This window comes from Coregonus clupeaformis, chromosome 21, assembly GCF_020615455.1.
Source record: "Coregonus clupeaformis isolate EN_2021a chromosome 21, ASM2061545v1, whole genome shotgun sequence".
Lineage (NCBI taxonomy): Eukaryota > Metazoa > Chordata > Actinopteri > Salmoniformes > Salmonidae > Coregonus > Coregonus clupeaformis.
Window position 1 is genome coordinate 35,424,993 of NC_059212.1, and position 14,115 is coordinate 35,439,107.

The 14,115-nt window shown below is 45.9% G+C and overlaps 1 protein-coding gene across 10 annotated transcripts in view; it reads right to left on the reverse strand.

Moving 5' to 3' along the window:
* Positions 1-5,444: 5,444 nt before the first annotated feature.
* The window catches only part of LOC121535356 (obscurin), a 97,627-nt gene continuing 88,956 nt past the window's right edge, over positions 5,445-14,115 (reverse strand). For all 10 annotated transcript variants that reach the window (XM_045205887.1, XM_041842355.2, XM_041842362.2 and 7 more), the window contains 7 exons: positions 13,162-13,275; positions 12,829-12,996; positions 11,969-12,071; positions 11,642-11,771; positions 11,149-11,242; positions 8,577-8,619; positions 5,445-7,832 (listed from right to left, as the gene is read on the reverse strand). In XM_045205887.1, coding sequence (XP_045061822.1) covers positions 6,710-7,832; positions 8,577-8,619; positions 11,149-11,242; positions 11,642-11,771; positions 11,969-12,071; positions 12,829-12,996; positions 13,162-13,275 — 1,775 coding nt within the window. In that variant the 3' untranslated portion in view covers positions 5,445-6,709. The remainder of the gene's footprint in view (positions 7,833-8,576; positions 8,620-11,148; positions 11,243-11,641; positions 11,772-11,968; positions 12,072-12,828; positions 12,997-13,161; positions 13,276-14,115) is intronic.

Here is a 14,115-nt window from a genome sequence, read left to right on the forward strand (position 1 = left end):
TTTTTTAAAAGTGTCATTCTTTCTGGGGGTGTATATGAACACATTTTAATAAGATTTAATGTTGCTAAAATGCTGACAGTTCCACTTTAAATGCAACATAGTTTCACATACACATTATTTTCAAAGAGATGGCTAACAGCTAGCGCGCTGCAATAAAAAACACAGTTCCACTCACCAGATGATGATAATTTGAAACGTTATAGTTATTCTTGAAAAGGGAGAAGCTAACAAATTGGCAACAACATCCTCTTTGATAACACCTGCTGCAGCCGCTGCAAACTAGCCGACAACAAAAGCTAGCTAGCTAGATTGGGAATACTACTGCTCGCTATTGCGCAGTGGCATGTTGGCCTTCAAGAAGGCAGAAGTTACCGTATGTTTTTGTAAAAACGGTCCCACTCATTAAGTCAAAATGTGATTGGTTGATTCCACTGTCACTCCAAAATGTTGCCCTAATACAGTTGAATGGCAGATGCCTTTATCTAGCTTCTGATGGCCTAGCCAATGGCTGATTTAGCTAGCTAGATGCATCTCCCCAGAGACCAGCAAAGAAAAATCCTGGTTGGATATCTTTTTCAAAAACTGAAGAGATTAAATCAGAACATCATTGAAAATAATATAATTATCATTATTTTATAAATCCTTAGCCCTTCTCTGAAGGCGTAGAAGGCCCATTGTTCCCCACTGTGTTTGGGTTAGTAATTATTTGTAGAGTGGCTCTATTTTCCCTCAGCATGCATTTTTTTCACTATTCTTAATGTCTAAAGAATCCATATGTTGTTCTTAAATATGAACACAGAAATACTGGACATTATGGTGGTGATTTGACAAAATTACAATCATGGTCTTGAATTGGACTCGCATTTTTCTGGTCTCGGTCTTGACTGTCTCTAACCCCTTGTCCCCCTACCGGTCTTGACTCGGTCTCGCTTTGCTCCGGTCTTGAATCGGTCTCGCTTTAGGTGGTCTCGAACACAACACTGACTAGTGGATAAACCAATTTGTTCAGCAAGAGTAGACACTGGTATGGTATGTTTGCAAATGTCATTGCTGTTCTGTTTCTGTCCAGCAGAACTGTCCTTAAACCAGTTAGTGTGGTTGTACAGAGATGCATTGGTTGTCATATTAGCCACAGCACGGTTCCACAGCCATAGCCAGAAATGTGAAGAGGAGAAAATCAATGGTTCTATTTTTTTATGTTATTGCCTTTTCATTCTTTTTGAAAGAGGGATTCTTGACTCATAGTAGTGCTTCAACAGAGGGCAGCTAACAACCAATCACAATGCCAGGGGCTTGGGCACTAGCTAAGCACAGGCTAACTCTGGCTCTAACTTAGTCACACAGGGAAGCACCATCCATCCATGTTACAGCTGATCTCAGGAACTTACTGTAGCCTAGCTGCTGTTTGCTAATAATCCTAGTCATTTTGTGTGTGAAAAGATCTGTTTGAAGTTTCCCTGTTTTACCATACTGATAAAAGTATGATAAAGTACAATATTCATTCACTAATAAAACAAAGGATTGCCATTTAGGATTTACAATCATGTTAACCTCAGTATAACAAAGCTACACTTCCTGAGACCACAACTCAAGGTGACGCAGTCTAACCCCTAATATGTTTTTTGGTCTTCACAGTTGTATTGTACAGGTGTAAAACTTTTGTATTATATATTTTGTTTTTTTATCATTATTTTACAATCTCACCTGTATTATAAGGATATTCAGTTGGCCTTTTTTTGGACAGAAAATGTTTGAATGAGAATAAAAGAGAATAAATATTAAATAAATGGAGCATATATTGCCTCTGTCCTCAAAGGATAATATAGAAAAGCTTAGAACCAAGCACACAGAGCACCCGCTTTACTTGAAACGGGTACATTGAATTCCACAAAACCTGTCTTTGTTCAAGGCAGGCTTCTAAAAAGGCTACACTTTTTATGTATTTAAAGTTTGACATGTTTTCCATTCACAACCCATATGCAGTGCATTGGTAACTAATATTACATACTGTGGCCCATGACTCTTAAACTCCATAGCTTGTCCTCTGTATTTGATCTCCCTTTGAACAATACATTCCTTCGCACAAATTACTTATTGAAACATATTTATTTTACTTTTTCATTCTAAACAGCTTTTTAATGATTTAATGGTGCAAATGTTATACCCCTGCTTTGAATGTGTCATCTTTGGCCAAATATTGACAATTTACCCAGCCTTCACCAACAAGTCCTTGTTTTATAATATGTATGTCTAGTAACATTTTATGTATTTTACAAGTGTAGTAAAGTAAAATAATGAAACTATTTTGCCTGGATATTTTTTTATTTTATAAGCGAAGTGATGCTGTTAACTTGACTGAAAACGGCCATTGATTTGCTGACCATTATGGCAGAATGGTTAAAGGCCAAGCACCTGACCTGAAATGTACACTGCTCAAAAAAAAAACGCTAAAATAACACCTAGGTCTGAATGAATGAAATAATCTTATTAAAAACTTTTTTCTTTACATAGTTGAATGTGCTGACAACAAAATCACACAAAATTATCAATGGAAATCAAATTTATCAACCCATGGAGGTCTGGATTTGGAGTCACCCTCAAAATTAAAGTGGAAAACCACACTACAGGCTGATCCAACTTTGATGTAATGTCCTTAAAACAAGTCAAAATGAGGCTCAGTAGTGTGTGTGGCCTCCACGTGCCTGTATGACCTCCCTACAACGCCTGGGCATGCTCCTGATGAGGTGGCGGTCCACCAACTCCTGGACAGTCTGTGGTGCAACGTGGCGTTGGTGGATGGAGCAAGACATGATGTCCCAGATGTGCTCAATTGGATTCAGGTCTGGGGAACGGGCGGGCAAGTCCATAGCATCAATGCCTTCCTCTTGCAGGAACTGCTGACACACTCCAGCCACATGAGGTCTAGCATTGTCTTGCATTAGGAGGAACCCAGGGCCAACCGCACCAGCATATGGTCTCACAAGGGGTCTGAGGATCTCATCTCGGTACCTAATGGCAGTCAGGCTACCTCTGGCGAGCACATGGAGGGCTGTGCGGTCCCCCCAAAGAAATGCCACCCCACACCATGACTGACCCACCGCCAAACCGGTCATGCTGGAGGATGTTGCAGGCAGCAGAACATTCTCCACGGCGTCTCCAGACTCTGTCACGTCTGTCACATGTGCTCAGTGTGAACCTGCTTTCATCTGTGAAGAGCACAGGGCGCCAGTGGCGAATTTGCCAATCTTGGTGTTCTCTGGCAAATGCCAAACGTCCTGCACGGTGTTGGGCTGTAAGCACAACCCCCACTGTGGACGTCGGGCCCTCATACCACCCTCATGGAGTCTGTTTCTGACCGTTTGAGCAGACACATGCACATTTGTGGCCTGCTGGAGGTCATTTTGCAGGGCTCTGGCAGTGCTCCTCCTGCTCCTCCTTGCACAAAGGCGGAGGTAGCAGTCCTGCTGCTGGGTTGTTGCCCTCCTACGGCCTCCTCCACGTCTCCTGATGTACTGGCCTGTCTCCTGGTAGCGCCTCCATGCTCTGGACACTACGCTGACAGACACAGCAAACCTTCTTGCCACAGCTCGCATTGATGTGCCATCCTGGATGAGCTGCACTACCTGAGCCACTTGTGTGGGTTGTAGACTCCGTCTCATGCTACCACTAGAGTGAAAGCACCGCCAGCATTCAAAAGTGACCAAAACATCAGCCAGGAAGCATAGGAACTGAGAAGTGGTCTGTGGTCACCACCTGCAAAACCAGTCCTTTATTGGGGGTGTCTTGCTAATTGCCTATAATTTCCAGCTGTTGTCTATTCCATTTGCACAACAGCATGTGAAATGTATTGTCAATCAGTGTTGCTTCCTAAGTGGACAGTTTGATTTCACAGAAGTGTGATTGATTTGGAGTTACATTGTGTTGTTTAAGTGTTCCCTTTATTTTTTTGAGCAGTGTATATAGTCAATGGTTAGAGCTACCATTGTTGACTCCCAATTGTGACTAGTATTTCTTAGGCCTACACTTTTATATGTGAAAGATTACATGTAATTGAAGAGGATATAGACTAGAGGAAGACAAAGCACAACCATTTACATTCGGTGATTGCATTACCAACCAACCCACACATTCACCAAGAGTGAATAAAACAACAGGCTGATCAGTTCATCAGTTGCAATTAATTTATTTAGGTATATTCAACACTTGGGAGTACCCCCAAAAAATCCATTAACTATTCATTCTCTTAACTAAACATGTGCAGGCAGTCAAAACCTATATGTGCTTTATGTTGAATTTCTTACACAAAATTAAACATTCAATGCTTTTACAAGACGTTTAAAATAACATAAAACAAAAACAAAACATCACTCTTACCTTGGAAAGCGGTAATTCACTTTTTAAAACAAAATATTATTGCAACAAAGTTAATAAATCCAGTGTACAATGGCTCACTACTAACTATGTAACTGTGCTCTCACCTGAACCAAATGTGACACAAGATTAATATTAAAAACCCTATCAGTCCAGAGACCCCAGCAAAAATCTGACTTTCATTTATCTGCATGTGCAGCCCTTATATTTAGCCTCACAATGGAGTGTTTCACCATTTTCTTTTCAGGACAACCAGGGCTACAAGTAGAACACATAACTATTTGACATAAACAGTTGCATTCATGAGTTTTATTGACAAATGTCAATACCCCAAAAATCTGCCAAAGCAAACACCTGATAAAATGAATTTATATGAAGTACATAAATTGTTTGCTCACTGGGAAATTAATATCCAACTAGTCAGTGACAACTGTTTGTAGTTTGTGACAGCCACTATGTGAGCTTATTATAGACACTATGTCCTGGGATTTCCTATGATCTTCTATGTAGAAGAATCCCTTACCTTCTAACGACTTTTGTGTAGCTTTTGAGCGTCATAGTTACACGTACGTGTTTGTGAGAGTCTCACCTTTTCATAAATATCTTTGAATAGTTTGTAGCTCAAACCATTCGGACTCTACAGACGTTTTTGTAAGAAGACCCAGCCCCGGGCCTCTTCGGGATCCGCCCTTGTCTCACAAACACCGCTCTAGCTCAGCCCCCGTTATTTACAAAGACTAATGGCTGGTATCTACGGATGCAGAAGAAAGACAAATCCAAGGGTTCTACCCAGAAGTCCAAAATGCGCCGGTGTTACGGTGGGACTCATTGGGTTAGATAAATGATGTCAATCAGATACACTCAAATCCGCTTTCAAAAAGCTAATAACATGCTGTCACTTTTCTAAATATAGTTAATTACATTTTACCCTAAAGTAATCACAAATACTTAAATTATCTGAGGTCAATCCACTTTTATAATAATAATATGCCATTTAGCAGACGCTTTTATCCAAAGCGACTTACAGTCATGCATGCATACATTTTTTTTTTTTTTTTTTTTTGTGTATGGGTGGTCCCGGGGATCAAACCCACTACCTTGGCGTTACAAGCGCCGTGCTCTACCAGCTGAGCTACAGAGGACCACTTTTCATTGCTCTCAAGAAACTGATAATGAAGTGCCTTTCTATAAAACAAATGACCCAGTTCAAAATGAAATATCCTATATAGGTCTATGTTTTGGATGTATATAACCTAAAGTAAACAGAGACCCTTTATACGAGACCTGTATAACACAATCATAGACCTATATCAATCCACAGTCCACACCACGTGAGTAATATACAGTTAATGTAAAAGTATCAGCACTGCACAACATGTAACTGCCCATCTAGAAAATTCTAGACTTCTGCATAGGACAGCCAAGCCTAATCTGAAGTACAATTCAATGATCCATGTATCTGGCTTTAATCTGGCTTTCTTGTATTCTCAAGCAGACAGTGACTGCTGTTGAAAGAACATCGTCAATGTTTCACACAATCCAGCAACTTCGGTAATCAATGCTCTTTTGTACTTCTATCAATCTTGTCAACGTTTTTTTTGTTGGGTAATATTAACCCAGAATTACACCTTCTCCATAACATTTCAAATCGGACTGCCCTTTTGTACAATGTCATCTTTGTTGCTGAAGTCATTGGTTTGGTAAGTTACTGTCGAGACAAACTGTTTTCCTTTCACAGGAGTTAGTTAGCCTATTTACAAACTGATACGCTAAAAGTCAAGGTGGATATTCCTTGTTCATTAAACTTCAGAGACAACACACAGACAGAAATATAGTACTGTACTGATGTTCTACAGAACAGAAGTTTAACATCAAGATGTTGACATATAAAACATCTGTCACCTGCGGGTAAAGCAGTTGAATTTTCTTTCCTTTAAAATGGTGTCAGTCTATGTTGCAAAACTTATTCTGTCTTTTTCTGTACATCAAATATGTGGCAAGAAAGGCAACAATAAATTGAAGCCTGGATAGTATACAATGGCATTCGGAAATCATTTAGCCTAAACAACATATCCAACCCCCTTTTGATGTTTTTTCCTTTAAAAAATGACTTTCTGTCTGACCAAAACAACTGACTTCCTGTGTCTGCATTTTACTTTCAGATGGGTTGCTTCTAAATGGAATGATCGCCATTTGCAATAAAATGCAAGGTTAGAATATGCTTTTTAACACTTAAGTAGAAATGTTCCCATTTAAGACTAAAATGGCTATTGTTCGTATCACCAATTAACAAAAATCTGCTTGGTTCTAATCCAGCTACTGATTTTCACATACTAGGTTATTGGTTTTGATATGGGTTCTTCTTGCTAATCTGAAGAGTGACTGGCTTGCCCACTGACGTGTAGACTTTGGTTTTGTAGCTCTGCTGCCCTCCCTCCATTCTCTGCACCTCAGAGCAATATGCAGGCTTGACCTCTAGCTTGGTGTGGCTGACCTGGATGGGAATCTCTCTCTCCCTTCTAGACTGGCCTCCGTTGGGGTGGTGGTGGTGGGGGTGGGCAGCCATGGAGAACATGCTGCCTGAGAGGTACTCTCTAAAGCGGCTGAAGAAGCCAGGCCTGTGCCTCTCCCTGAGCACCCACGCAGACGTCTCCACATTGAGCAGCACCGGCTGGCCCACGGCAGAGCCCCCAATCTCCCTCTGAAGCACAGAGATCTCACAGGGTCTCTCGGCAGGGGAGGGGCTGGTGTTGGAGGAGCCGTAGGTCTCCCCCTCCCTGGGAACATAGTCCTCTAGGTCCTCCAGGGTGAGAACGCGACCGGCCTGGGTCAGGGTCTTAGGCCCCAGCTTCCTGAGAGGTTCCATGTTGTTGTCATCATCATCCGGTTCTGTGACTAAGGTCTCTTGCTGCTCCTCTAGCCAGGCTTCATGTTCATGGTCGTTAGGGATTAGAACAGAGGAGACCTCGCAGGCCTCTCCACTGGGTCCAGCCACATTCTCATCCTCCTCCTCCTCATCCCAGGGTAGAGGCTGAGCCCCCTGCAGCTCGGATCGGTTCTGCAGCTCTACCAGCTTGTTGTTGGAGTTGTTGGCGTTCGGGTTCGGGGACCTCCGTGGCCGGGTGGAGGAGGGGGTGTTCACTCGCTCCGATCCAGCTGGGGAGACCCCTCTCCTCCTGGATAGCCTGGGCGACTTGTTGACCTTGTACTCAATGATTTCCTCTACCTCCACCCACTTGTTCTCTGCGGCCTGGGCCCCAGCGCCCCTCTCGGGCTCCGTGATGTACAGGGTGGGGATGGTGGTCTTCCTGCTGGCGGAAGCCTGCCTCCTCTGCCTGGCCATGCCTGTGGGGGTGGTGGGGAGATCTGGGGTGGAGGTTTCGGAGCGGTTGAACCCGGATGGAGACACGCCGCGACGCTTCATACGGGTGTTCTTCACCACCGTAGTTATGGTCTCCTCTCTGGAAGGGGACACAGCACAGAGGGTTTTAGAGATGGACAGACCAGAAGGTACACTCTTTTTTAAAAAGTGTCATCTAGAACCTAAAAGGGTTATTTGGCTGTCCCCATAGGAGAACCCTTTGAAGAAGCCTTTTTGGTTCCAGTTAGATCCCTTTTGAGTTCCATGTAGAATCCTTTACACAGAGGGTTCTATACAGAACCCCAAATAGTTCTACCTGGAACCAAAAGGGTTCTCCTATGGGGACAGCTGAAGAACCCTTTTGGAACCCTTTTTCTAAGAGTGTAATGTATGCTAGGAATAGCACAGAGGGTATGAGAGAGACAGCAGAGAGTGTGTGAGAGGGATAGAACAGCCTGTTGGCATGCTGTTTTCATAATAGGCCTACATAAGCAAGGTGTTAATTAGCATGTACACACACAGAGCAAAGTGGAGTCTTGTCTACTCATACAAACATGTTATGCAATGGTACATTAAGGAAAATGTGCAGACACAAAAAAATATTAACAACCATTCCTTATGACTTGCCTAGTTAAATAAAGGTTAAATAAATAAAATAAAAAAATGCAAACCATTCCATATGCATTCCATATGCCGGCTCATTGGAAGTTATATTTGGGGTTGAACGAGCCCCTCTCACACTCAGGGTTCAAATACTTCCTGGCCATGCATGCAGAGGCCTAAGGAGGACACGCACAAGTATACATGCTTCTTCTAGCCTGCATCATAACCTGGTCACACTTACATGATGATGGTTTTCTTTGGTATTTTAGTCTCCTGCTCGGTGACTGCAAGGAAAGCAGGACGGGGCTTATGGATTTAGCCAGATAAATTGATAGCTAATGTCTATACAAAAAGACTACATCATCTAAATTGTTTGATCGTGGCTTATGGAAATGAAAGCATACATTCTCTACATTTGAAGGACCTGGTAAAATAGTTACATTATTAAACTAATGCACAACGGTATGTGTTTGAATGGGTGTCACGCCCTGACTCTGGGGACTCTTATTTGTTGAGCGAGGGTGTGATTTTCTATGTTTGTGATCTAGGTTTTCTAGATCTATGTTGGCCGGTGTGGTTCCCAATCAGAGGCAGCTGTCGCTCGTTGTCTCTGATTGGGGACCATACTTAGGCAGCCTATTGGCACTAGTGGGTTGTGGGATCTTGTTCCGTGTGAGGTAGGTTGTTTGTGTACCTTGGTCTTCACGTTTCGTTTAGTTTGTTGTTTTGTCGTTGTTTATTCGGTTCAAATAAACATGTATGCATATCACGCTGCGCCTTGGTCTGACCCGTCTATGAACGAACGTGACAGAAGATCCCACCAAACGAGGACCAAGCAGCATGTCCAGGAGCAGACAGCCTGGACCTGGGAGGAGATCCTGGACGGTAAGGGATCCTGGACTTGGGAGGAGATTCAGGCTGGGATGGATCGCCGTCCTTGGGAGGAGACAGTGGAGGCCCGGTATAGAGAGGAGAAACGGCGCCAACAGTGCAGACGACGGAGACCCGACAGGCAACCCCAAGATTTTTTTTTGGGGGGGGCACACGGTGTGGACGACGAGGCAGCAGGAGGCCGTGGAAGGGCGAATCTGCAGGTTAGGAGAGGAGGCCACCATATTACGGGGGCTATTGGTTCAGAGGGAGCAGGAGTTATTCGGTCAGAGGGAGGCGCTACAGGAGGCTAAAAGGGAGAAGGAAAGTGTAGAGGCACGGCGAGAGGAGCTGGTTAGGCAGCAGAAGGAGCGGGGTTAATAAAGGAACCCAGTCCCGCTTCTCGCACCAAGCAAGTGGTGCGTGTCGCCAGTCCGGTCCGGCCCGTTCCTGCTCCCCGCACTAAGCCAGTGGTGCGTGTTCCCAGTACGGCTCGACCCGTTCTTGCTCCTCGCACCAAGCCAGTGGTGCGCGTCGCCAGCCCGGCCCGGCCTGTTCCTGCCCCTCGCACCAAGCCAGTGGTGTGCGTCGCCAGCCCGGCCTGTTCCTGCCCCTCGCACCAAGACAGTGGTGCGCGTCGCCAGCCCGGCCCGGCCTGTTCCTGCCCCTCGCACCAAGCCAGTGGTGCGCGTCGCCAGCCCGGCCCGGCTTGTTCCTGCCCCTCGCACCAAGCCAGTGGTGCGCGTCGCCAGCCCGGCCCGGCCTGTTCCTGACCCTCGCACCAAGCCAGTGGTGCGCGTCGCCAGCCCGGTCCGGCCTGTTTCTGTCCCTCGCACCAAGCCAGTGGTGCGCGTCGCCAGCCCGGCCCGACCTGTTCCTGCCCCTCGCACCAAGCCAGTGGTGCACGTCGCCAGCCCGGTCCGGCCTGTTCCTGTCCCTCGCACCAAGCCAGTGGTGCGCGTCGCCAGCCCGGCCCGGCCTGTTCCTGCCCCTCGCACCAAGCCAGTGGTGCGCGTCGCCAGCCCGGTCCGGCCTGTTCCTGACCCTCGCACCAAGCCAGTGGGGCGCGTCGCCAGCCCGGCCCGGCCTGTTCCTGCCCCTCGCACCAAGCCAATCCAGCTCCGGTCAGCAGCTCCACTCCGGAGCCAGAGCAGTCCGCTCCACCGGTGCCTGATCCAGCTCCGGTCAGCTGCTCCACTCCGGAGCCAGAGCATTCCGCTTCACCGGGGTCCAGTCCAGATCCGGTCAGCAGCTCCACTCCGGAGCCAGAGCAGTCCGCTCCACCGGTGCCTAGTCCAGCTCCGGTCAGCGGCTCTAGTCCGGAGCCTGAGCAGTCCGCTCCACCGGTGCCCGGTCCAGTTCCGGTCAGCGGCTCCAGTCCAGACCCAGACGTCAGCCCCTCTCCAGGTTCGGGGTCTCCCACACCAGGGTCCAGACAGGGCTTGGAGTATAGTGGGAGGAAGGAGAGGGGAAGCAACGCGCCGAGGTCTAGACCAGACCAGGGGCGCAACAGGGAGGCGAAGAGTGAGAGGTCGTCACGCTTTATGTTTATGTTGTGCGGTCGGAGTCCGCACCTTTGGGGGGGGGGGGGTGTACTGTCACGCCCTGACTCTGGGGACTCTTATTTGATGAGCCAGGGTGTGATTTTCTAGGTTTGTGATCTAGGTTTTCTAGATCTATGTTGGCCGGTGTGGTTCCCAATCAGAGGCAGCTGTCGCTCGTTGTCTCTGATTGGGGACCATACTTAGGCAGCCTATTGGCACTAGTGGGTTGTGGGATCTTGTTCCGTGTTAGGTATGTTGTTTGTGTACCTTGGACTTCACGTTTCGTTTAGTTTGTTGTTTTGTCGTTGTTTATTCGGTTCAAATAAACATGTATGCATATCACGCTGCGCCTTGGTCTGACCCGTCTATGAATGAACGTGACAATGGGAGTATTCCTACCTTCGATGGTGATGGCCTGCTCTCCTCTTCTAGCCACAGCAGAAGGAAGGCACAGATCAACTGCACATTTAGCACTGCCCAGTCGATTGGACAACTAGGGTGGGCAGGGAGGAGAATACATTAGGCTTACTGAAACAATGGCTTCATCTTATCAATGTAATGTCTCATGAAAACAATCCTCTTTGGAGGATGCCAAGCATCCAAATCATGTAACTACTGTTACATGTGACTACTACTGTGTACTGTATCTATTTTTTATTTTATATAGATCATTCACAAGTGATACACGTAGGTTGGCAGCAGCAATTCACACGCAGTGCTTTGCAGTCCAATTTTTTACAACAGTATGGAATGGTTTCCTGGACCCATATTAGGACTAGTCCTGGATTAAGAATCCCTATTGAAAGTGTATTTCAGTCCAGTACTAGGCTTTATCTGGCTGGGAAACCGGCCCTATATGCTGTAGCTGAGGGGTGGTGAATTATAGGCCTACCTCACACTCGTAGTGTCCCAGGTCTCTCTCCGTAGGGCCTTTAATGACCAGCACCAGGACTCCACTACGGGACTCAGTGTAGGTCTGATACTTCTCCTGGTCAGTCAGCAGTCTGCCCTCCTTGAACCACCTGGTCAGGGACACACAGAAAATGACATTTTGAGATCATATTAATTACCTTACGCATACTTATTTATTAGCTTATATATTAACTATTAAGAATGGGCAACATAATGACCACAGTAGGAAGAAACAAACGGAACAGTCCACTGTCACTAAAGGGTTGTTAGTTTAAAGAGCCTAGTAGAAGGGTGTGGTGTAGTGTACCTGATCTTGGGTCTGGGGGCGCTCTGAATGGTGCAGGAGAACTGAGCATCCTCACCAACGATAAGGACAGCATTCCTCATCTTGTTCACGAAACGAGGAGGCACTACAGCACACACACACACACACACAATTGTTACTCTTGAAAACAGGGTTATTTTGTTATAAGATGAACATTCCTCCCAGACAATTTAGATTCTTGGAATCTTAGATTTTTTCCCCAAAGCAAAGAATCCATCACTTTTGCTGTTGACATGTACACTGAGTGTACAAAACATTAGGAACACCTTCTTCAAATTGAGTTGCACCCTCTTTTGCCCTCAGAGCAGCCTCAATTCATCGGGGCATGGACTCTACAAGGTGTCAAAAGTGTTTCACAGGGATGCTGGCCCATGTTGACTCCAATGCTTCCCACAGTCATGTCAAGTTGGCTGGATGTCCTTTGGGTGGTGGACCATTCTTCATACGGAAAACTGCTGAGCATGAAAAACCCAGCAGCGTTGCAGTTCTTGACACACTCAAACCAGTGCGCCTGGCACCTACTACCATACCCTGTTCAAAGGCACCTAAATATGTCTTGCCCATTCACCCTCTGAATGGCACACATACACAATCCATGTCTCAATTGTCTCAAGGCTTAAAAATCCTTCTTTAACCTGTCTCCTCCCCTTCATCTACACTGATGTGATTGAAGTGGATTTAACAAGTGACATCAATAAGGGATCATAGCTATCACCTGGATTCACCTGGTCAGTCTATGTCATGGAAAGAGCAGATGTTCCTAATGTTTTATACACTCGGTGTATATCAATGATTCCCATGAGTAATGTTGGTGTCATTTCCCCTCTGTAATAGAGACTGACCTTGGACAGTGATCTTTCCTAGAGTGCTGGCGTTGCCTGCTGTGCTAGTGGCGAAGCACATGTACTGTCCAGAGTCATCAGCCGTCATGTTGTCCAGGATCAGGGTGCAGGAACCGTCAGGGTCCTCGATGATGATGTGGTGAGGGTCGGCCTCCACTGCACGCCCGTCTGTCATCAGAGGAGGAAACAGTGTTAACACATGTAGTTACATAGGAGATGTTTCTAACTCTAAAACATTAACAGAGTATGGGCTATGTAGAGAAAAACAAACATGCACTGTATGCACAGCTATTGCGTGGTTTCGTACAGTGGTCTTGCTGGTGCGTCTCTTACCCTTGTACCAAGTGACCACAGGTTTGGGCACTCCAGTAACCTTGCAGGCCAGTTTCACCGTCTGTCCCAGCTCCGCTGTGCAGTCAGCCAGAAGCTCATCAAAGTCAGGCATACCTGGACAGATATAGGGATGGATTTACACATCAATCAATCCTGAGTGGAGAGATGACACATTTTATGCAATTATCGATTAAATTATAGTATGCTATTTCATAGCACTGCTAACCCTGTGACGGTGGTCGGGAGAGGTTGTGTTTTCTCTAGCAGGAGGTAAGCTTGGCTTCTTATATGGTGTTGAGTAAAGCTTAAACCATGTATTTAGATTGTAGGTAGGTATTGTAGTTAGCTTACTTAGGTAGTTATTGTAGGTTATTGTAGGTTATTGTAGGTAATTATTGTAGGTAAGTATTGTATTCGGCGGACCCCGGCGAAGCACGAGGCTAGCTAACCCACTACTTGGACCAACAAAGCTAGCTAGCTAGCGGGTAGTTACTGGTAACTTTTAGCAACTGTGGTTAGTTGTTTCCAATGTTATTTCACGCTTAAGAGTACCTTAAGAGTACCTGTAATTGAGCCAGCTAGCTACCTACCATTCAGCTGTTTTTCTAACCTCATTATCCGAGGCATTAACGTTAGGTGGTTGGTAGCTGCTGTACTTAATTACAGCTACTGATTGCAGTCTGCCACCCAGACAGCTGGCGTCGGGTAAGTTTGGCTTTATACATAGCTTGGGCTTTGTCGAGTAAGGCTTAAACTATGTATTTAGATTGTAGTTAGGTATTATAGGTAGGCATCGTGGGCTGTATATTACTAGGTATTATAGGTAGGCATCGTGGGCTGTTGTGGGTAGTTGTTGTATGTAGTTATTGTAGGTTACTTTTGTATTCGGCGGTGCGGCGGTGCCGGGTGTAGCACGAAGCTAGCTAGCTAACTCACCTCCTGGACTAGCTGGAG